General features: G+C 38.7%; 1 protein-coding gene across 2 annotated transcripts in view; it reads right to left on the minus strand.

Annotated features, from left to right (window-relative positions):
• MDN1 (midasin AAA ATPase 1) overlaps nt 1-22,093 on the minus strand; it is a 94,766-nt gene that overhangs the window by 21,680 nt on the left and 50,993 nt on the right. For both annotated transcript variants that reach the window (XM_042016514.1, XM_042016513.1), the window contains exons 50-76: nt 21,231-21,344; nt 20,291-20,423; nt 19,494-19,603; nt 18,713-18,846; nt 17,966-18,126; nt 17,497-17,617; nt 16,441-16,651; nt 16,068-16,299; nt 15,129-15,255; nt 14,077-14,247; nt 13,721-13,935; nt 13,243-13,624; nt 12,928-13,037; nt 11,142-11,838; nt 10,007-10,168; nt 9,055-9,328; nt 7,845-8,080; nt 7,084-7,179; nt 6,750-6,844; nt 5,924-6,048; nt 4,641-4,787; nt 4,255-4,364; nt 3,733-3,806; nt 3,348-3,543; nt 1,746-1,902; nt 1,431-1,577; nt 885-1,011 (exon numbers count right to left, since the gene is read on the minus strand). In XM_042016514.1, the coding sequence (XP_041872448.1) occupies nt 885-1,011; nt 1,431-1,577; nt 1,746-1,902; nt 3,348-3,543; nt 3,733-3,806; nt 4,255-4,364; nt 4,641-4,787; nt 5,924-6,048; nt 6,750-6,844; nt 7,084-7,179; nt 7,845-8,080; nt 9,055-9,328; nt 10,007-10,168; nt 11,142-11,838; nt 12,928-13,037; nt 13,243-13,624; nt 13,721-13,935; nt 14,077-14,247; nt 15,129-15,255; nt 16,068-16,299; nt 16,441-16,651; nt 17,497-17,617; nt 17,966-18,126; nt 18,713-18,846; nt 19,494-19,603; nt 20,291-20,423; nt 21,231-21,344 (4,864 nt within the window). The remainder of the gene's footprint in view (nt 1-884; nt 1,012-1,430; nt 1,578-1,745; nt 1,903-3,347; nt 3,544-3,732; nt 3,807-4,254; nt 4,365-4,640; nt 4,788-5,923; nt 6,049-6,749; nt 6,845-7,083; nt 7,180-7,844; nt 8,081-9,054; nt 9,329-10,006; nt 10,169-11,141; nt 11,839-12,927; nt 13,038-13,242; nt 13,625-13,720; nt 13,936-14,076; nt 14,248-15,128; nt 15,256-16,067; nt 16,300-16,440; nt 16,652-17,496; nt 17,618-17,965; nt 18,127-18,712; nt 18,847-19,493; nt 19,604-20,290; nt 20,424-21,230; nt 21,345-22,093) is intronic.

Consider the following 22,093-nt stretch of genomic DNA (forward strand, 5'->3'; position numbering starts at 1 on the left):
GGAGCCACCAGGTCAGCTCTTCACCTCAACAGTTTTGCTTGAAATTTGTTGTTTTGCAAATGCATTCATCTTGCAATTCTTTATTTTATCTAAAAATATTCTAATCTTAAGAAAACATTAAATTTTTAAAATAAACTCTAAGGAAACCAAATGGCAATAGCAGCAAGATCACCATCTTTGAATACCATTTAATGCTTAATTAGTGATACTGTTTTTCTTCCCCTCATGCAAATAAATCCAGCTTCACACAGAAGCTTTTCTTTTGGCCCTGATGCAAGGTACCATAAACTAAACCCTTACAGCCCAGAAGGACAACAGCCAGCATGTCTCAGTAACAAAAAAAAAGCACTTGTTGACAGAGAAACAAAAAAAAATAAATCTGAGAAACCATCTTTCCTCTAAGAAAGTTTTTCTGTTAATGCCCACTTCCAAGAATTTGCATTTTCTCCTGAAATATGCCATTATTTAATGAAGACAAAACAATGAAGTAATCCCTGACAATCACAGCTCACCTTCAATAAAATCACTAGCAGCTTACACTCTAATATAATGCTAGCAAAGCACCCCAGGCAAGGCTGGACAGTGGAGGGCCAACTGAAATCTAATTCATGGAAAGAATGAAACTGAGGGTACAGTTGTTAAAGTGCAAATTAAAAAAAAAAAAAAAAACCAAACAAAAAAACCAAAAAAAACCCCAAAATGAAAAAAACCCAAATCCTTGCTCAGTTGCACATACCAAACTGAGAAGTAATAGAAGGAAAGGAATATGCAAAATCCTAAATGAATTACCATCCAGAAATCCAGTCTAAATCAACAAGCAATAAATTCCATGTACTACAGCTGCAATTCACACAATCTGAGGGTAAAAAGTCCTGTGTACATACGTGGCATCCAGTTCATGTGTACAATTCACTGCAGCCAATGCACTACACAAGTCCAGTGGACGAAGGTAGAGAACTTCCTGGTAGTCTTTGGAACGGGACCAAGACAGACCTTTCCGGTACGACAAACCTGGAACAGTATTTGAGCACACATCCTTCCATGCCCTCGTTCTTCACATGAAAAATGTCACTCATACAGTTGGTAGTAAGATATCAAATGTTCTTATTTTGACAAGTCTTTGAACATGCTGCAAGTTTTGTAATGTAAGAACACATTGTAGCTGAGCTATCTTGAGCTGAACACAGCCGAACAACACAGCTGAAATAAGACTAACAGAACTGTGTGGATTTAGGACTTTTCACTGCCCCATGTCCTTTAAGAAGGTTGAGTTAGGGATCATTTTTAAGACATGAAAAGGCTGATGAATGAGGAAAGTAAAGGTGTTACCTGTCATCATATTATGGTGGGTTTAGATGTACTGGCAAAGATAGTAAAATGCTCAAGAACTCTGTACTTTTAAATCAAGTCCATTTTTAGTCAAAGCTCACCTGTTTTAGCAAGGCTTTTAAAGAGATCTGACAAAGCCCGTTGCTTTTGCATCTGAATATGTTTTGCCTCAGATTTCTGCTTCTCCTTAGTTGCTGTCTGGTCAAATGTTAAATTTTGCAGTTCAGCTACAGAAACAATAATACCACCTGTATAGAAGACAGCAGACAAAGGTAAGAGATTGAAAATTTCATGTACACAAAGCAGCTGTGCAAAGACACTCTAGGAAGACGACTATATATCTGCACTTTTTCCTGGTTTGTTCCATTTATGTTATAGATGTCAATTGTGGTATGGAAATCACAAGAAAACCTAACCTGTGAACTGGTCGAGATTTTCCACCAGGCTTAGGAATGAATTATTTTCTGTAACTGCTGTACACATTTTCTTCATTTTTTTAGTAAGCTTAGACAGACGATACTGAAGAGATTCTGTATGAAATGTAATGCCATCCTGACATTCTGGGAGTGCCCTCTGCAAAAAAAAAAAGAAAGAAAATTATACACAAATATTCAAAGCTCTCATTTGATCACTAGGAGTAAATCACTTTAAAAAAAGGGCTAAATTCATCTGAAACCCCAAAACATGCTCATGTGATTCTTTCATCAGTTCAGCACCAATACTCGAGAAGAATTATAATACATGTATGTCAGGCAGACATTAGTTTTGAAAACAGTCAAGCAAATGAAAGATGCTACGATCTTACTGTCTTAGGCATTTGTCATTACCTCCATGAAAAAAGTAATCACTGCTTCAGGTCAGCTTCCTCTGCCTTCCAAGTTTAAAGGCATTCCCCTAAATCACTAATGCCCTCAGGATGCCAGGTAAGAACACCCTCACTTACTTTCCACGAGACAGGAATTTTGTTCTTAAAGAACAACAAAACCAGTGTGCAAGTAGAAATTATTAAGTAACAGAATTAATTCCTCAGCACATCCAAAGCTAATCCTTTTGTTCAATTTATGTTTGCATGCATCTTCTTTAAGGAATGAAGACAACATGAAGTGAAACCAACAACCTTGTTAACTATCAATAATAGGCTTACAAATCACTGACCAACAAACCAAACCCTCAATCAATCAAACACGTTAGATTTGCATTAGATTTCTGCCTCCTTGCTCTACCCTCCTGTACAGGACACGAGCAAGACCAGCCCTGCTCCTGGTCTGAAAAAGCTGAACAAAGCTGAGTGTAACTCAGCATTTCCCACTCACCACCAAATTCTGATGAGTTATGACTGTCTCCTTGCATCTTGTTAATAAAAACTAACGATATGAGTAGGAATTCTTTCAGGAAGAAATTTACCTGGCTTCCTCTCTGAGCTGGGCAAATTAATTAGAGACATACTAAACTGACGCTCTGGGGAGCAGGATTTACCATGCATCAGCTTGTCCAAGGCAAATGTTCACAGTCCAGTAACTGTCAGCCAACAGCAAACATATGACAGTGTAGTGCATTCCCCTATCAGTAGCCAAGCCGAAAGTGACTTAATATTTAATCAGAGCTTATATACACAAAAATCCCACAGCTACACGATTGTTTATTTGGGCCCTTGTTTAGAAAAAAATAACAACTTCAACTCCCAGGCTATTTTACTGCACTAATAGTAGAGAAGTAACAAATTGCTGCAGACAGTATGTAAGCAAATTGGAGATGAAATGTGTGACTGCCTCATCTCTCTATCAGAGCACAGATATAGCACCAGATCAGTACAGACCATGCTTGTCATTCCATGCTGCATTCCCACCCATCTGCAGTGTTGCGTAACACTGAACACAAGTAAGACCAAAGAAGTTTATGATATATTCAACAGATTTGACACTTACATAAGACCTTCCTGAATAAATCAGTGAAAAGCAACATATAGATGAGAACACAGAAAATATTCTTCCCACACTTAGAATAACTCATTCAGTCACCTTGGTAACATCTGTTCTAGCAGACAGAACCTTTCTTAATGTGTTGTTTAGCCTCTGAATTTTGGTTTCTTTGTCGTCAGATTCTTCTTGCTTTTGCATGCAGTCCAGCTGCTCTTCCTTACCAATTTCCACCAAGGCAGGCCGACATGGCTCATCCAGAACAACTTCAAACTTCTTCATGAATTTAAAGAGGGTTCTAATTACCAAATGAAAGCAAAAATGTTACTGGGTTTTGTAATCCTGGAAATCTCCCAGCTGCTGGAAATAAATGTTTCCACTGTGTTATGAGCAGAAGAAACATTTCTGCATTCAAATGCAACATCCTAGAGAAATCATCTAGAAGGAAGGTTCAAAATAGGGAGCTTAATTTTAAGTTCTGGCTTACCTCCGTATTTTTTCAACTGATTGCTTTATAGCCCAGAAGCTGACATCATTCCACCTGGAAATCTTCACAAATTCCTATTGCGAAGATGAATAATTAGTGAGATTACTTATGTAAATGAAATGAAGTATTTCCCTATCAAAGATGATCTTTAAACCTAATAAGCTATGATGATCTGGTAGTCTTAAAATGCAAGACATTTTAGTAAGTGAGAAAATTATTGCACAGGCATCTTATTAATAAAGTGTTTGCACTGCATAAAAACTGCTGCATAGCCAAATGTTATGAAATCCAAAGGGGCTTCACCACTGGTAGAAACCTGCAGGGATAAATGGGAGTGATCAAACCTTAAAGCCTTCAATCAACTCATCCCCCACCTCAAAAATAAATTCTTGCCAAAGAAAATGTGAAGTTTAGTAGGGATTACAGTGGCCAACAGAGCTATTATAGACAAATTCAAATTGTATCTGCTCCACTGTCCCTTTGATTAGACCGATACATTGTCCGAGCCAAGTTTCCTTTTACCTTAAGTTCCTTTTCTATGGGTTGACGAAGTTCAGTGATTTTGGCCTCAACACACTCTGAAAACTGCTTATAGTAATTGTATAGATTCCACAGGATGCTGCACAGAACATCTAGAAGTGAGAAGGGACAGATAATAATAACAATAATACTAATAATCATTATCATCCTTCTTTTACCAGAGGATATTCTTCAGTACCATTACAATAAATGCACCCCTGTTCTTTTTGGAAGTTTAGCAACACCACAAGGTGGGGTAAATTGACCAACAGGAAAACAGCACCATTGGTTTGTGTTCTACTTAGGAGCTTAGTGACCTGTTTGGAAAGTCTGGAACACTTGATAGCCAGACTGCTGGACAGATAACACAGATAATGCTAACAACTTACCCTTTTCAGCTACTTGAGGCAACAGCAATACATGGCAGTGAAAAACCAATAGTGCTTGGAGCCGTGCATGAAACTCTCCCAGAGTAGAGCCTTCAATGAAAGCCTGTAAGGTGCTGACCAGCGTTTTCAGATCCATTTGCTCAGTTCCTGAACATTGGACCAGAAATTTAGAAAGAAAGTGAGAGAAAACAAAAAAAACCCCAGAAGATCTACATGAAAATTGTTGTCTGCTCTTTCTAAACTTTCACCTAAATATTGTATCTCGATTAGGAAAAGTTCAAAACAAAATAGGACAGGAGCAGAGAGGGGAAGAATTCTGATTTAATAAGCAAAACCAACAAATGCCACACAGGGCAAAGGACAGGGAACAAGAAGCAGCATTAAGATATTGACTGAGAAGGTCAGTTATATGTCCAATTGCAGAGTCAGTGCACTGAGTATTTACAGAATACTTGCTATTGTCTATGAATGAATGAATGGATGGCTTTTTCAGTCAGGATGAGCCCTACTACAAATTAGTCACTGCCAGTTTCTTAACTCCTCAAAGTCATGAGGACAGAAACAGATGAGAAGAATCTGGTAGAGAATACAGTGTCTTTGGAGTATTACCTATGGAAGAAGACATGTGGTCCCCTTGGAGATGTAATATAAGCTAAGAATCTGAAGCTCATCAAGTGCATTAAGTAGTCATGAGATTGGAAACTTGACCTCAAGCCAGAGGATACTGCTTTCATCTTTACAATTCCATTAAATATGGGGGAGGCAAGGTACTGCCCCTCATTCCCCTATTTTATGTAACATGAACACGTGCGGACAGATTTGCTAAGAACAGTACATACCAAAACCTACCTATTCTAAGAATACTTTAGGCTTTATACAGAATGTTAAAAGCAGTTCAGCTGGGATGAATTATGCTTTCTGCAGCTAAAAAAACCGAGGTGCCTTTTCCAGTTGCAGGTGGAGGCCTCCTACCCTCCAGATCTGTTTGAAATGTTTGTATGTGCATGACGACATACAGCTATCACAATTCTACTTTCTTTTAGATACTTTTTAAAGACATCTTTTCTTTACAGTGCAACACTGGCCCTATGAGCCACCAAGTTGTTTCAGAAATACAAAGTTCACTCCATATGGAAGACCCTACACAGTCATGGAATTTACTGTAGGGCAAAGAACTATACCTGAAAAATGCATTGTCAAATTCTGGCATTTAGGACCTTAAACATATATCCTTAGTAATCACTAGAACTGCATCACACATTCATTTTAAGGCCAGCACTTACCTTCTGTGTTTGCCTCTGTCTGTTCTTGAACATACTTCTCAATCATCTGATAGATTGAGAACCAGTGCTTTGTGGATTTCTCCACATGCTGCTTCATAATATTGTCCAAACTTACTGACCAGCAACTAGAAACAATAAGAGAGGAGATAAATCAAAAATATCAGGGGTAGTTTGTGTTCAAAACAACAAAAATTTGTTTTCTGTTTCTATTTAACTAATGGAAAATGTAACAGGATGAAAGAATCTGCACATAGGCTTATATACATACATTACATACATACATATCAGCATATATACAATCAACTCCTGAGGATCATTGTTTTGGCAACATTATTAAATATGTGAGAAGAAATTATGGAATGGTAAAGCAAAATCCATCAGAGGCAGATTCAAAAGTTTCTTTTCTCAGAAACCGAGGTGGACTTGTAGAATTTCTGATTGGGACATACTGTGGCTATAAAAATTTTACATGGTCTTAAACAGGAGACTGGACAATAATTTTTAAGTACAATTTAATGATGGTTATTAAACAGGAAAAGACCCTGCAGGGTCAGGAAACCCTAGGATGAAAACAGGAGAGCATATGTAAAACATTGCTTCTACTTCTCCTGAGGCAAATACATAGGGTCACTACGGCCTGGACATGCTCATTCTGAGCCACTACAAATCCTCGCTGGAGGTTTCTTTTCCCCCCACAGTTTCACTATGACAGACGCACAGAAGCATGTTCCAGGATTAAGGCAATTCTGTGTTGGAATGTGCTTCCATATGGAGATGAAAAGCTTACAGTATCTAAGGAAAAGCAGCATGGAAGGACAGTTCTTACTTCAACTCCAATCTACGCCACTGAATAATCAGTTGTGTGACCAGATCAAGATGCTTCCGCAAGGACAAGGCTCGACTAGCGTTTTCCTCCCAGTCCTGGAAAAGAAAAGTTCCCCTTTACACAAAGCCAGAAATTAGTCACTGCCTGGCAAGACTCATGCATTACTCTGGATTACTGGGTTCTTGCTCTTGAAACTTTCAGCATGGAGTAAGTTCACTTCCCCAAATCCTGTCAAGCAGACAGCTTTCACGTACTGTGTTTGTAACATGGTACCAAATACAGGTAAGGAAGCATAAAAGAGAAAACAAAGCTTTTCCTTAGCCTTTTTTCTTACCTGTGCCTTTGCAAGAAGAATCTCCAAGCCATTCAGAAACTTTGAGAGAGGACTAGAAAGTGGAAAACTCCGGATTCTGTCCATCACAACTAACAGCTGCAGAATAAAAACAAAAGCATTCAGCCCATAGTAAATGCACTTTCAACAGAAGAAGCCATGAAATTGAGTTAATTTCTGTTAGCATAACCATTCCCCACAAGAGATAAGAATTCTCTTTTTTTTTTTTTTACATTTTTAAACTGCTTTCTCAATTTAGTATAAGCTCACTAGTTCAGTAAGGCCAATGCACTCGGGGAAGGTAGCGCGAATGACCTAATGCAGAGTTCCTATAGAATCTGAGTTTCTACATTACTCTAAGAAATGTAACCTGAGGACCACATAGATCCCATAAGAGAGACTAAAAATAATTATTCTAAAGCATTATGAAAGAAAGAACTTCGGAAAAAAACAGGAGTAGAAACAGCAAGACCCTAGGGATCTTTGAGCTATGGCAGACTGAAGATTGCTTAAAGTTCTAAGTTCAGAGTTGGCAGAACCCCACCTAACATTTCATAACTAAAATAGAACAGCTAATAATACCTATACCTTTTATGAATAAACAGGTATGACTTCAGAACATCTGCATAAGTAATACAGACAACATCTACGCAAGCATATGAACGTGTATGCACATGTCTATGCATATCTATAGACGTATTTACACCTAAATGCAATCCTAAAATGCTCCAGCTTCCCCCAAACATTTGCTGAGGTGTTTTTACCTGCACAAGTACAGGATGCTCTGGCCATTCCTGCAGTAGCCCATTTATTTCTTTAGCAAAATTGTCAAGTACAGGTTGGCACTGTCGGACTTGCTGAATATTGGGATGCTGGTAGAAGTCATATGGGCCATCTTGCTGCAGCACAAGATCTGAAGCTACTTCCTCAAAAAAGGTATTGTGAAGAAGAGTGCTAAGCAGAAGTTGGCTTCCCAAAAGACTGTCATTCATTTCAGCACCTAGGAAGCAAGTAAGGATGACATCACACATGCTATTAATTCTTATTTCAGTTGAATAGATAAAGTTGGGGTTTTTTTCCCCCTGTATCCCAAGCCTTAGCATGTTATCTTTTACAAGGATATAGTACTATGTCACTGGAACAATGAGATGGAGTATAGAACACGAGACATACTTAGAGTTTATATTCTCTATTTTATCAAATTTTTCTACAGAAGTACAACCAGCATTCTAAACGTGGGCTGTGATCCTATCAGAAAAACACAGTTCCTCTGTATGTAAATTCACGTCAAGAGATATTACTATAAAACTAGTAGGAAGGCTCTGTGGAAAAGTAATCCAACATACAAAAGAAGTCCCACATAGATTACACCTCAGGTGCAAACACAAAAGTAAGGCACTGTAGAAACATCAGCCCTTATCTGCTTCATTTTAATTGCACACATGCACTTATTACATCAGAACTGAAATATACAGCTCTGCTTTGAAAAGTGATGATTCTGAGTTCTCACAGATTGTTAACACAATTGACACATCAAGTTTTCCAAAATTCAGGGTGGAAAAAAAAACCCCGATGCCATTTTTCTTTTCAACTATATACATAAGCTAAATTGAAACCAATTGTTTAATGAACTTCATTGCAAAATTTACTTCTGGGAAATTTCTTCAAGTGCTTTATCTTCCACAGGACTATGTAGATCCATGTGATCAAAATGTCACTCAGTATTCAATACATTTTTAAATTGTGTTGGTCTTCTGTATTACCAAATGGAATTAAAAAAATGCATAAAAGAATAAAAATCAAAGCATTCCATAAGACAATTCTGAACTTGGGGCAAATTCTTTGGAAAAAGAAAATTCAGGTTTGTGCATTTTCACCATAATATGTGTGTTTCATGGCCTGTAATGCAATTATTTTTAGACAAATTGTTACAAATCTAAACCTGCATATCTGAAATACTGCTAGCAGTCTTACCAATTAAAGGATAGAATTGTGACACCAGGCATGCACCAGTCTGATAGCAGGAAATAAATGTACTAAAATAATGCTTGGCCTGATGAGAAGGCAGACTCTGTTGATACCACAGGGATCGAGCAAAGTTTAAGCACAACTGTTGATGAACCTTCATTACTGTTTGCATAGAGCTCTTGGACAAAAGGGCTCTGTTAATTTCCAGCTGGTCTTCCACTGGATCTTCGGTTTCCATTTTTTCTTCTAGGCTTGGCTGAGCTGTGATATCTTCAAAGTCCTGCAAATTACATGAAAATCAAAAGTAAATTTTAATTTCTTCCTTTAATGCCTCCTCTCCCTATCTCCTTTTTTGGTTTTTTTTGGCATTGCAAGGACATGCTAATGATTTGCAGCTGGTACCATACAGACAGACTGCGAGTCTGAAACAGAACACAGGTGTACAGAACATTTCAGGGCATAACTACAGCAGGCAAGTGTGCAGTACAGTGATCCCTGAGCTGCTGCCAACTAAACCCCTTTTCAGAAAACACAGCAGCTGTGTCTGCTGGTAAACCACCTCAACACTGTGTGGTTGCTTGAGGACCTGAACTGTTCTCTCCCAGCTGCTTTATTTAATCAAGGAGATCAGCCTTCTCCATAGGTAGTAGGACCTCAGATGACTTTACTTGCTAAATTAATAAAATTCCTGATTTTTACAAGTAACTACATTATCATTCAGTTATATAACTTGGGATTATTCACCCAACCACAGTACTGGAAATTAATCCCAAAAACTTTTTGCAGTCAGAAGATAAAATAAACCACAGGCGCGTAACTTAATACCTATCAAAATCTACCCCCATCCGGCTTTTGGTTGAAGGAAAAACTGCTTCATTCCTCATGTCATTAATAGCATGTATTTTCAGGAGCAACTTCAGATGTAATTTTTGTATTTCTTAACAGTTACAGCTATTACCTTTTCATGAAAAGGAAATCTCTTCCTAAATTCTTCTTCTTCCTCTTCTTCCTCACTCTGTCCTTTCCCATGACTTTTACTCCTGTATCTGTACAGGCTGCGTTCTATTGCCTCCTGCTCTTGGGCACGGCGTTCCTGTTCATCCCATTCATTTACAATTGCCTAAGGAAACACAAAGCAGGATGCTTCTACACAAGTTAACATTTAAAATCATCTCCTATTCCTTCAACGGGGCAGCATCTATTTTGCTTGGCTCTTCCCTCCTCTGTGGCCTACAACAGTAGAAATCAAAGCCATCCAACATTTGTGAACTGCCCTCTTAACAAGCTAATGAGGTAAATGCAAAGACAACAATATGCAACAGAGTATTCAACCAAATTCTAGTCTCCTTTCTTAAACATTTTATAAAGAAACACTACAAAGTTTGCTTTGGGGTGTTTTTTTCTTTGTGTCCCCATTTTTGGGTTTTGTTATTTGAAGTTTTTCTTATATAAATAAAATCTTTGGTAATTGTTACAGGCTCTCATTTTATGCCTTGATAAATCCAAACAAGTTAATCCAGTATTTTAGATTATCTTTTACAATTAAGTGGGAAAAATTTAGAAAATTTTAAAGAACATCATACTAATGATTATCAAGATAAGGACCTCTAAAGATCATCTAATCCAACCCCTCTAACATGGGCAGGGACATCTTTCAGTAGACAGGTTGCTCAAAGCCCCATCCAATCACTCTCAAACACTTTCAGGGTTGCAGCATCCACAACTTCTCTGGACACAACCTGTTGCTGTGTCTCACCATCCACATTTTAAAACAATTATTTTCATATCCAATCTAGATTTACCCTCTTTCAGTTTAAAACTGTTATGCCTTGTCCTACAAGCCTTGGTAAAAAGTCTCCTTCCATCCTTTTTATAAACCCCTTTTATATACTGAAAAGCCACAACAATGTCTCCTCAGAGACATCTCTTCCTCCAGCTGAACAACCCAAACTCTGTCAGCCTTCATTCATAAGAGAAGTGTTTCAGCCCTCTGATTTCTGTGGGCCTCCTCTAGACCTGTTTTAAGAGATCCACATCTTCCACAGGGGACAAGTTCAGTGCAAGAATTGCAGTTATGGGCAACCAGAGCTTACCCGACACAGATGTCTGAAGAGCTGCAGAGATTTCTGGTCCATCTCTCCTCTGGATAGTACATGGCATCGAAGATGCAACAAAGCATTCACCAGGAGGTGTTCCAGAGTTGGGCAAGGCTGTTCAGTTCCCTCAGATCCTCCTTCAGAGTGCTTCAGAGAGAACTTTTTAAGTCCATTAAGTACCCCAACTGAATTCACTGAGCATAAAATTTCTGCCCGAGCAAAGTAAGTAGGAAGGGCATGGCCAACAGAAGGAAATGCCAACAAAGAAGTGAGGAGGTTGGTGAGATCAGCTGGGCACACAAAGCTCTGCAGCATTGCACACGCTTCAGAAGCCACTAACCGCATGCCATGTTGCAGCTGCACGATGGCAGCTTGGAGCGGAATGATGGCATCAGGGAATGCAGCATACTCCTCTGCCAGGTGTTTTCTAAACTGATGGTGTGACTGTTGCCACGATGCTTCTTCGTTTAACAGGCTCTGTACAGCCTGCAGTGATTTAGGTCTCTCTCCACGGAGGAACTGCAGAAGGCGGGCTAGAAGGTCTTGGACTGAGGAAACCCGTGCTATGCTGTTGATGTACTGGTGAGCCTCCTGGTACAAGCAATCATACAGTGGAGCTGGAGGCCTGAAGGCCTTCCTTCTAGAAAGGCTGCTTATCTGCTCTTTCAGCCTTTGCATTCTTTCATGCAACAGTCTGTTAAGAAATAACATTGACCAGTTTAGACATAGAAATATGGTTCATACAAACCTGTTTAAACAGCTCTAACGTAACAGTTAGCTAAAGAGGAAGATTAATCAGAAATACTCTGCTACTTTGTGCGAAACAGCAAACAAGGGAAACACAAGGGACAGCCGTTTAGCACAGAGGTGTAGATTTCTCTCCCTGTCACTTCAACAAGCTTCAATTACTTTTTTCTTGCCACCTGACAGCTCTGTGAGCATTAAGAAAAAAGTAATGCAATTGGTAAAACTCAGCCATTCAGAATCTGCTTTCAGTGATTATCATTCTCTTTAAGCAGTAGCATGGAACTAGCAGGTCCTCTACATGTGTAATAATGAAATCAAAAATTCCTATTAAAAGTGGAAAATTGTGAATAATAGATAGTTTTTATCTCCATGTACAAGGAACACACCTGGAAGGCTGCACAAAGGAGAAAGCTGTCTTTGCTTAAAATTTCCTCAGACAAAAAAAGAACCACAAAAAGCCCCAAACAAAGTAACAGTGGCTACAGATTCTGAATGTCAACAGTGTACTCTGTGTGGTAAGAAATTTAATTCATCCACAGCAACATAGGCAAAGGCTACTGCTAAAATACACATATGGAGATTTCTCCCCAGTAATACCAGCTGAAGAACTTTGCAAAATAGCACTGTCATGTATAGTGGCCTTGAGGAACTACAGTGATAGATAAACAATTCATCTCATTTCAACTGACTGATAACATTGTCACATTTTAACAAAAGTACAGTAATTTAAATGTATAGCATTATTTTTACTTCTGGGCATGGTTTCAACTTTATGAGTATATGATGGCCACTGCTTTAATTGCTCTATTTACAGCAGTACAAAGTGTACTGACAATTCCTTACTGCAAGTAAAGAGCACAGCTTCTGTATTTTTCTCTTCCACCTCAATATGTAAATTGATACTTTAAAACCAGCAACTCTAGTTTCTACAGAAAGAGAGAAAAACTGTAAAGCTGAGGAGAAAAGTTTCAAAGCCTGAGCACACAAAGATGACATGTCCAAACTAAAAGAGATGGGTTCAGGGCCGGGGTGTTACCTGATATGGGGATGAATATAGTTGCTGACTGTTTCATCTTCAATACTTTTTCCTGTATGCAGTTGGGATGAAAAGTCATGTGTTTTCCATTCACACTCCAGCTGGTATAACTAAAAAGGAAAGAATAAACCATTCACAGCAGTTCTGATTTTAGTAACCAAGTAGGTACATCAACTTCTTGGACATTAAAAGAAGTTCTAACTGTATAGTTTAAAAATCACAACCAAATATTTGCCCAAGGACCCCCCAAGCCAAACTCCTCTGAGTTGATTTTATACATAACAATGGTAAAAGCCAACTTGGCTTCATACTCACCTCTTCTTTTGAGTACTTGAGCTTGTATTCTCTTTTAACAGCTGGATCAAACCTGGTCTGTGGAAGCCACATCTGGATCTGCACCAAGCCAATGACCACCCAGAGGCTTCCTCGCCAAGCTGTCTCTGGTAACTCCTGAAGCCCTTCCCCATAGAACTGATGCAAGCACGTGAGCAGAAGAAACAGAAATTCTTTAGGAAGTAGCTCCTGATCAGTGATGCTTCCAAGTATCTTGAGAAGGTACTCATATGCAACAGGATCCCTGAGGTAGAGCTTCTCACAGCACTCCAAAAATTCTTCTTGAAGATCCATTGGAACCAGATCTACCAGGGCAGAGAGCTGTCTGCTTAGCATTATTCCTTGCAGTCTAGCATCTGTGTGTCTGGAGGAAAAGGAATGAGAAGTTTACACACAGTAAGCAAACTTCTGTAATATGCTTGATTTAAATAACTTATATGTGGAAGAGAGGTCTTAATACCTAAAATCTGCTATTGAAGAGACAGCCAGGTTGGTCCACAGCGCTGTGCTGACTCTGTGAAGCTGCTGTGCTCTCTCCATCCATTCTCCCAGTGTTACATGGGATGATGACAGGACAGGAAGCCCACTCACATCCCACTGGCTTGTCTTGCTACTGCTAGTTAGAATTTCAAAGAAGCACTTTGAGAAAACAGCTCGGGTCAAAATGCCTGGGCCCTAAATTAAGAGATTAAGAGTTAGATTGTTCAGATGCAACTTGCACTGACTATGACAGAACTTACAATGGCTTTAGAAAACTGCTGAATTAGTCAACAAGAGCATTCAGCCTAGAATTCGATTAGGTCAGAAGAGACAAACCTTCATAGAACGGTTCACATGGGATTTAGAGAAGCTGTTTTCCTCTGTTGCAGGCAGTGGCCTCCAAGTCAACCAGTAGTCTGGGTCCATAGTGAAAGTACTGCTCCAAAAGGATGCTAACACAGCATTAACTAGCTGAGATGACAGAAGAGACATTTCTTCAGGGGATATCTAAGGAGAAACAAGAACCTAGAGGTGAGACTAATGTACAGGGAGCAAAAGAGAATTAAGCACACACATGTACAAAGAAAGCATGATTGTGTTTCTCAGTAGGGACAGTACAAGATATTCTCCAAGATCCTTTCAAATTCACATAGTATTTCCTTGCATCTCCTCAACACAGAGTACGCTTCCTGATGTCAGCACTGTCTCCTGTCTGTGAAATATGCAGCATGTTTACAGAGCAAGTTGTTAGAATACAGCCTCTAGTCTATGACTGCGCAACCTTTTGTTACGATACACGAGGGTGCAGAGGCATGAAACAGGTAAAGCCATCCAAAACTCTGCTCTGAAGCATTTAATCTGAACTTGTGCCTTACTTCGCTTTGTGGGAACACAACCATTGTATCATAAATATTAACCAGAGTTATTAAACGTTCTACAGAAAATGCATGAAGTAGTTTTATCAGTCTGTTTGATTTGCAACAGATCTAAAGGGACATGGGAATAGAGGAAAGCATTTTTCAGTGTAAAGTTACTTTGAACACATAGATACAACCAAGCTGGCACCTGCCATCTAAACAATTTCCTGTTTTCCACTAGGTCACAGATGCATGTATGGAACAATACTACCAAACTAAATCATACAGAACGATGTTATTTAAGACTTTGTTGTATTTTATCTTTCAACATTGTGTTTTAATTACATTTTCTCAAGGCTCACACTTAATAACCTTTCTTGTTAAAAGAAGGAACAGTTTTTGTCAGGCAGAGGCAGAAAAACTGCATGTCAAAAATCTTAGTGATATATGTATTTTGAAGAACCTTTGAAAACTTCTGCAAGATTAATTAAAGATCTGATTTAATTAAATTAAAATAAAACTTATCCTTACTTCATTAAGGTGTAACAAGTGCCACAGTCCAGAGAGCTGGTGAGAAGCAGCTGGTGTCAACTTCAGGGAAAAAGCTATAAACTGAGCTAGATCTGAACATATGCTTAATTCTTGACTGCAGTTATTCCTGTAGCAGGTAAAAAAAATACAACCTAAGCAATGCTTAAGCAGGGCACATGAAACAAATCATTTGGACAGTAAAACAAATTGAGATGGCAAGCAAAGTCACCGAAAGGTTAAAATGACAGCATTTCAAATGTTGGAGAAGAACAAGCAAATACTACTCAAAACACTTGAATCCTTCAAAGTTGACAAAATCTAAACACAAGAAAAAGGGGGAAAAGTGGAATGTCCTGTAGCTATAAGCTCCATGTTGAGCAAACCATACAAAGCATTTGGGGAGAAACTGTTTTCTAGCTTTATAGCTTTTGTGAAAATTCAGAACTTTGCTGAATTCAAGAGTGAACCAATGATTCTAAGAGTCTCATTACACAAAAATTAGCTTTCACTGAAGTCCATAAATGAATAGCTTTCTTTTAAGGAATGGTAAACCAGACTAAAAATAAATACACTTGGCCCCTTGAAACAACACAAACACTTCTTAAATTAACTATTAATTTAAACTGATTCTATGAATGTATAGTTTACACAAAAGGAAGCATGCATGCTAGTTTACTTCCTTCATTTCCAGGTCTAGTTTAGTCTTTCTGCAGTAGCCCCCTGCAATCTGGTGATAAACATCTTCTGTTGATTCCTAATACCCCATGTATTTGTGTGCTGCACAGATATATATGCACATGCACACAGGTGTATATAGATTACAAATACATACACACAGATTTACATGCAGATGTAAAGCACCAAAGTTACAGCTTCTAGCTAGGGATTCTGAATCTCATGAAAGAAATAAAGGATTTCTTTCTCCAGCCTTCTTCTTACCTTCTTGCACAAGCCTTGGCCAGCCAATCTGCTGTCAGTTTGTACTGCCAGAGCACCCCTATGTATTCCATTGCAGGCCACAGCTGAACCTGACTGCAGAGCTGATTCAGCAAGGCAGCGTCTAACTGGTTGGAGATGGTGTTTTCAGGAAGCCTTTCTTCTGAATAACTGTATGTGACTCCTTCTGCTTTCAGTTGTGAATGTAGAGCTTTCAGAAATATCTGTAGTTGATCTGTTTGACAGAATATAAAAGGCACATAAATGCACGTACTATGTTTCTTGTCAGTGAACATCTAACACCCTTTCCATCTGTGTATGAAAGAATGGAGATAGCAGAAACCATCCTGCTGGGCTCTTACCAAGTGTTACCTACCCAGACTAACATCTTCTAAATGATTGGCTCTTATTATCAGGCCATCAGCTTGCAGCAATGCTTTCTTCATCTTTACTCCTGTGGCAGCGATTTTCACACAGCACATTTTTTCCTGCCACCTACTTTCTCCAAAGGCCAATCTTAGCTCCAAGGTGTTCAGTGCTTTGCTGAGAGCTTTTAACTGAGAAAAACATTCCATGCCCAGTTTATCCTGGAAACGTGAAAAGGACAATTTGTTTCAGCAGCACTAACAAAACCACAAACAAGATTTGGGACTGCAGTTAAAACTAAGATTTTGAATTCACGTGCACACAACTAAAGTACACGTATATATAAACCAGCCTGCAACAACAGCTTAACAATAATCTTTTAGTAGACTGATTCAATACAGCAGGAAGACAGAAATTGAAACAGGTGACCACAATTCCTCCTTGTCAAGTTAGAGTTTTTTCCCTTCATAAAGAAACTACATATATTATGCAGACAAATAATACTTCAACATGGCAACTTACCTAGATCAAGGGCGATAAATACACAAAATGATAAAAAAAACCCCTCAGGATCTACTGTGACTTAAAAGAAATTGCAGTTTACACCTGCAATTTAAATACATTTGGATGTTTAGATACATTAGATACATCTGGATGCTTAAATACATTTGGATCTCTCCAAATTCTCAGTAAGCACTGAATGTTCTTCAAAGTCTCACTATGTAAACCACGTGCATTTTTTGATAGCTGAGTATCCTTGAGAGATAAGGTAATAAAAACCTAGGTCTAACTACTGGTCACCAACATGAATGCAAAGGCATCCCTCTGTATTAAACAAATATTTTCTATACATATCATAATTCATAGTAGAAATGTTATCTGGATAACTGATGTATTTCTCAAAAGAGATGTACATTAACATATGCTGAAACTTTCTTTTAATCAATCTAACAAACACAAAAGAAATGTGTTTTTGCTGTCCTGGAAAGCAAGTGCTGTAAATACATTAAAGCCTATCTGGACATTGCTGGAAATACAAATCTTTTGCAGAGCAGAGTATTGATACCTTAAAAGGAAGGGGTCTTCCTAGAGACTTCTGTAGTATCTTCATATTGGCTGAAATACCAGAAGGATTGACCAAGCAGCTCTGAATCTGCTGTGGAACAGATTGAATTTCTCTGGAAATCCTTGTAGAGAAAAAACAAAAAAAAGGGAGGGGCAGAGGGAAGAAAAGCCCACACAGTTAACGGAAGTTTGAGAAACAAGGCAAAAGGATGCATAGGAAAGTCTCTCTCTCATCATTTCACTAAGGGGGTAAAATTTCTAGATGATCATTCGAGCACGCAGACGCACAGTGCTAGGAAACACAAATTTTAAAAATGAACAGCTACTTAATACATTGTTATTTGCATCACTAATGGAACATGACTTGGGACACTAATCCAAACAATGTTAGCTGTAACACTAAAGAAAAGAGTAATTTATACAGCCATGTAACAGAAACAAATCAAAAACCACCAAACAAAGCCACTCACTTGTTCTGGTCTGATCCAATAAGCATCTGAGGAATTCTGTCAATTAGGTGTTTCATAACCCAGTGCCAGTGCAGAGCCAGAAGTGACAACCCTGGCGAATCCACCGTGACAGTGTCAGACACTGCCCAGAACCGGTCCCGCCACAGCAAGCAGTAGAAAATCTAGCAACAAGCCAAGGAGGTTACAGTGTTACCACTGCTGCAGGTTACACAATACTGCGTGGTTCAAGCAAGAGAAAAAGCAAAACCATCACCATATATTAACTTAGAGTCCCACAATGCTTTGTATTTAGTGCTACACAACCAGGACTCAACTGCAGGCTCTCTAAAAACACCACACTGGCAGGTGGAACTACACCAGCCAAAACCAAACAATCCCTGCACCAAGTCTACAATGTCAAGATTTCAGCAAAATTATATTCATGGTCTGAAAAGGGAGAGGGAGGAGTGAACCACCCCTGTGACCTGTATGTCAGTTGTCAGGGTTCAGATATTCTTATCACAAATAGAAATGGATACTCCCTTTATCATCAAACAGCCACTTCTACAGCACAGTTCATGCCATCCTAAGCAGGTATTAGAGGGCACAAATACAGCTACTGAAACAAACATGATCATTTGCCTGCTGTTAGGCATATTCTGAATACAGACAGAAGCACTGCTGTTTATTTCATGGTCCCTGAAACTAGTGTTCTGCACACAATCACATTTCACTTAACCCTAAATGTACTATGGAAAGTCTACTCACATCATGCATGTCATTGTCACTTAAGGCCACCTGATTAGACTTCACCCAGTGAAGTGCAAATGCATCCCAAAGTTCAAAGAAAGCAGCAAGGTTGACCACGATTCCATGAGGAAGACAGTTGTAACTCCCTGGATCTGAGGTTTGGGGAAGAGGAAAAGAAAGGGAGGGACTGAATATTCCAGCCACATCACATGACACATAAGGGTCAACTTCTGATCACTAGAACCTCTCTATAATTGAGAAAAAAAACCCACAGCCTTGGAAAAGATCCAAGAAATTAAGCAATATAAGTAGTCCTTCATTATTTGCACAATTCTCTATTACCTCTTTGCATTTTATACACATATTAAAAAAAACCATTATGAGGGATTCCTTGATCAATTGCTTCTATGCAGCACACTAACCTCATCACTAAATCTTACCCTTTGTTTTAGAAGTAAAACTTCCTACTTACATAATCTGAAGAACTTGGTTATTCATATTAGCTAAAGACAGAATGTTATTCCAATTTCTCTCCACTGTTATCCTAAAGTTTGGTTAATTAAGAGAGAAATCATATCCACTCATTACCTCATAGAGGTGGGACATAAATAGTGTAGCCTAAGGTATATCTAATTTAAGAAGAATGTGTTAGATACCACACTAGTCCTCATCTGATTGCTTTACATTCACATATTCTTTCTTTGCACACCATGTTTAAAGTATACATTTCATAACAATGCAAATTAACCATATCTCAAATTGACTACAGAACCAAAAGGAACAGCAAAAATCAACCCACTTTTGTGGAAATCTAGAGACATTCTTAAGACACTGTTTCTTGGCTTCTTGCTGGCAATCAAATTCTTCTCAATGTAACTTCTTTTTTCTCGGTCAAGAAATAACACTGCCCTGAAGTAAAAATAAAGTTGTTACCAATCCAGTACTGCTTTAAATCCTTAGCCTTATGACAACGGTGAGCTACAACATGACATTTGAACTACAAAGTGACATAATGTATTCACTGTATTATGGAAGAAGAACCAGGTGCAGAAAATTGCAACAGATAATTGCTTGAATATGGTTTCTGTAGAAGCAAGCTTCACAAGGAGCAGACTCCTGACTTCACCAAGAAGGAAAAACCAGTGAGCTACTTAAGAGGTGCAACACCATGGCCTCTGGGATATGTGAGCAGCTGCTTCCTTACACTTTAACTCCAGAATCTATGTCCTTTTTCATCTTGTTAGGAAAAACAGTCCACATGCAAAAGCAGGGCAACTATTTCAGCTTTTTCAGAGATTTCACACTGCTGCTTCTGCCTCTTTAATGCTTTATCCCAACATTCTGATTTGTCCTTGAAGTACTGCACCATGTATGGAATGCCGGGAGCTCTGCTCCCTATATTAAGTGATTGTGTTTAATATGCATCTACAGAAAACAGAAGCAAAGAATTTAAATACCTGTACAAAACCTCTGCGTGGTATTATTTTAGATCACATCTATCAAAACCTAAAAACACACGTGGCAGACACCACAAAGGTTTACTCAGCACTGGTTACAGGCACTGGGCACTCTTTAAAGGGTTTTTTTGTAACCCACCGATTTGCTGCAGACTTCAAAAGGATAAGAAGCTGGTCTGTGTGTTTCATTTCTGTATCAAAGCTCATTGAATTTCTAATGATTTCCAAAAACTGCATGTTCCATCTTGGGTCCAGAGGCATCACATGTTCATCTGGAAAGGCAGACAAGACGGGACAGCAGTGAAACATTACTCAGTTCTTTTCTTGATCCCCCTGCCTATACAAGAACATTAGGGAAATAAAGAAGCAGCCTAAGAAGAAGGCAGTCAAACTCTCTCACTCCAGATATCCAAACAGAAAAGCATTAAAACTGACTGCAGGTTCTGGAAAACAGAACACTGACAATAAATTAAAACAGGGGTTAGAGCACCCAAACACAGCTTGGAAACTCAAGTCCAGCTCACATTCCAAGCAATATACCCAGGATCATCCATAAAAGGTCCAGTGTCACTGTATGTAGTTTCCATGCACCTAACAAGCTTGGAAATGAAGCCACAGGCCTGAGCCCCCACAAAACACCAAGGGAAAATTATAGGCCAAAACAGGGGTTTCAGATGGACTAACACAAATCTTGGGGAAAAAAGACCAGGGTGCCTAATCTATCAAGTCAGAAAGGCAGTGAATATTTGAATCACTCTTCAGAACATCACCCTGAGCTGTAGGAATACATCTGAGTCACGGATACACAGCCAGGACTCATGGGCAGAGCACTCATATCTAACTTGAATAGGATGAATGCATTTAATTGTCATACTTGCTGTTCTAGACAGCAAGAATGTTTGTATTTGTTGTAATTGATTTTTTTGTTTTAATTTCTTCGTTGTACTTTCTTTTATGACAGAAGCAACATATATTTAGAATTGAGTGTTTTGTTACATACATTTCCTAAGAAGGGTTGCAGTGTGTTCAGAGAACAAATAAAGGAAGCAATGTCTTACATCCATCTTTTTCAGAAGTACCTGTCATAGTTGGCTGTAGCAACTTGATCATGTTACTGACTCCAGATGAGAGAGGACTGGCATAAAAACAACCAAGGGCTACAGCACCTGCTTCCAGCTGAATTCGCACTGAATCTGCAGGTGAAGAGGGGAGAACATGGGCACAGAAGAGCATTTAGTAAAAATCAAGAAAGATAACTTCAACTGAGCCAGCACAAGCAGATTGAATCAAATCTGTGCATGCACTCTGGATATGCTGGTTGGTTGTATTTTGTATTAGCTCCAAAAGGTCTTAAAAGCACCAGAATGTCATGGCTGACGACATAAATCCAGCAAGGAGGTCTAGTTGAACTGGTGATACTACATGTATGCTATTAAATATATGGTTTGTGAAAATCCTTGAGTTTATAGCTTCAAATCTTCCTCTCAACACATCTGTTGTGGGGGGGGGGAGAGGGTATTTTCTTTACAATTTAAAAAAAAAGCATACTTTTCATTAAAAGTAATTTTTTAGGTATTTTCTACTTTGCAAACCTACCTGCCTGAAAAGACAGCAAAATAAAGGGGAAGCAATCCCATTAATATAGGGACAACATAGTCTGAGATTTCAGACCACAGAAGAAAGCTAAATGGGTAAATTACTTGGACTAGTGCCTGCCTAAATGCTCCAGGAGTTTAATGAGATTAATACTGTAATTAAATGAATAGCTCATCTCAGCTATTATCCTGAATGTTCAGACAACATTGCTTCAGGAAATCTCAGTTCTACAGTTTCTTGGCTTTCTAAGCATTTGTATTTTAATACCAAATACACAGAAGGCATTTGACTGCTTTCACTATCACTAAAAAAAAAGTGAAAAGGTGTATTTGCTTACACAGACCAA

Source organism: Corvus kubaryi, unplaced genomic scaffold (assembly GCF_017639235.1).
Source record: "Corvus kubaryi isolate FWS band 111438036 unplaced genomic scaffold, C.kubaryi_AGA036_p1.0 split3-73, whole genome shotgun sequence".
Taxonomy (NCBI): Eukaryota; Metazoa; Chordata; class Aves; order Passeriformes; family Corvidae; genus Corvus; species Corvus kubaryi.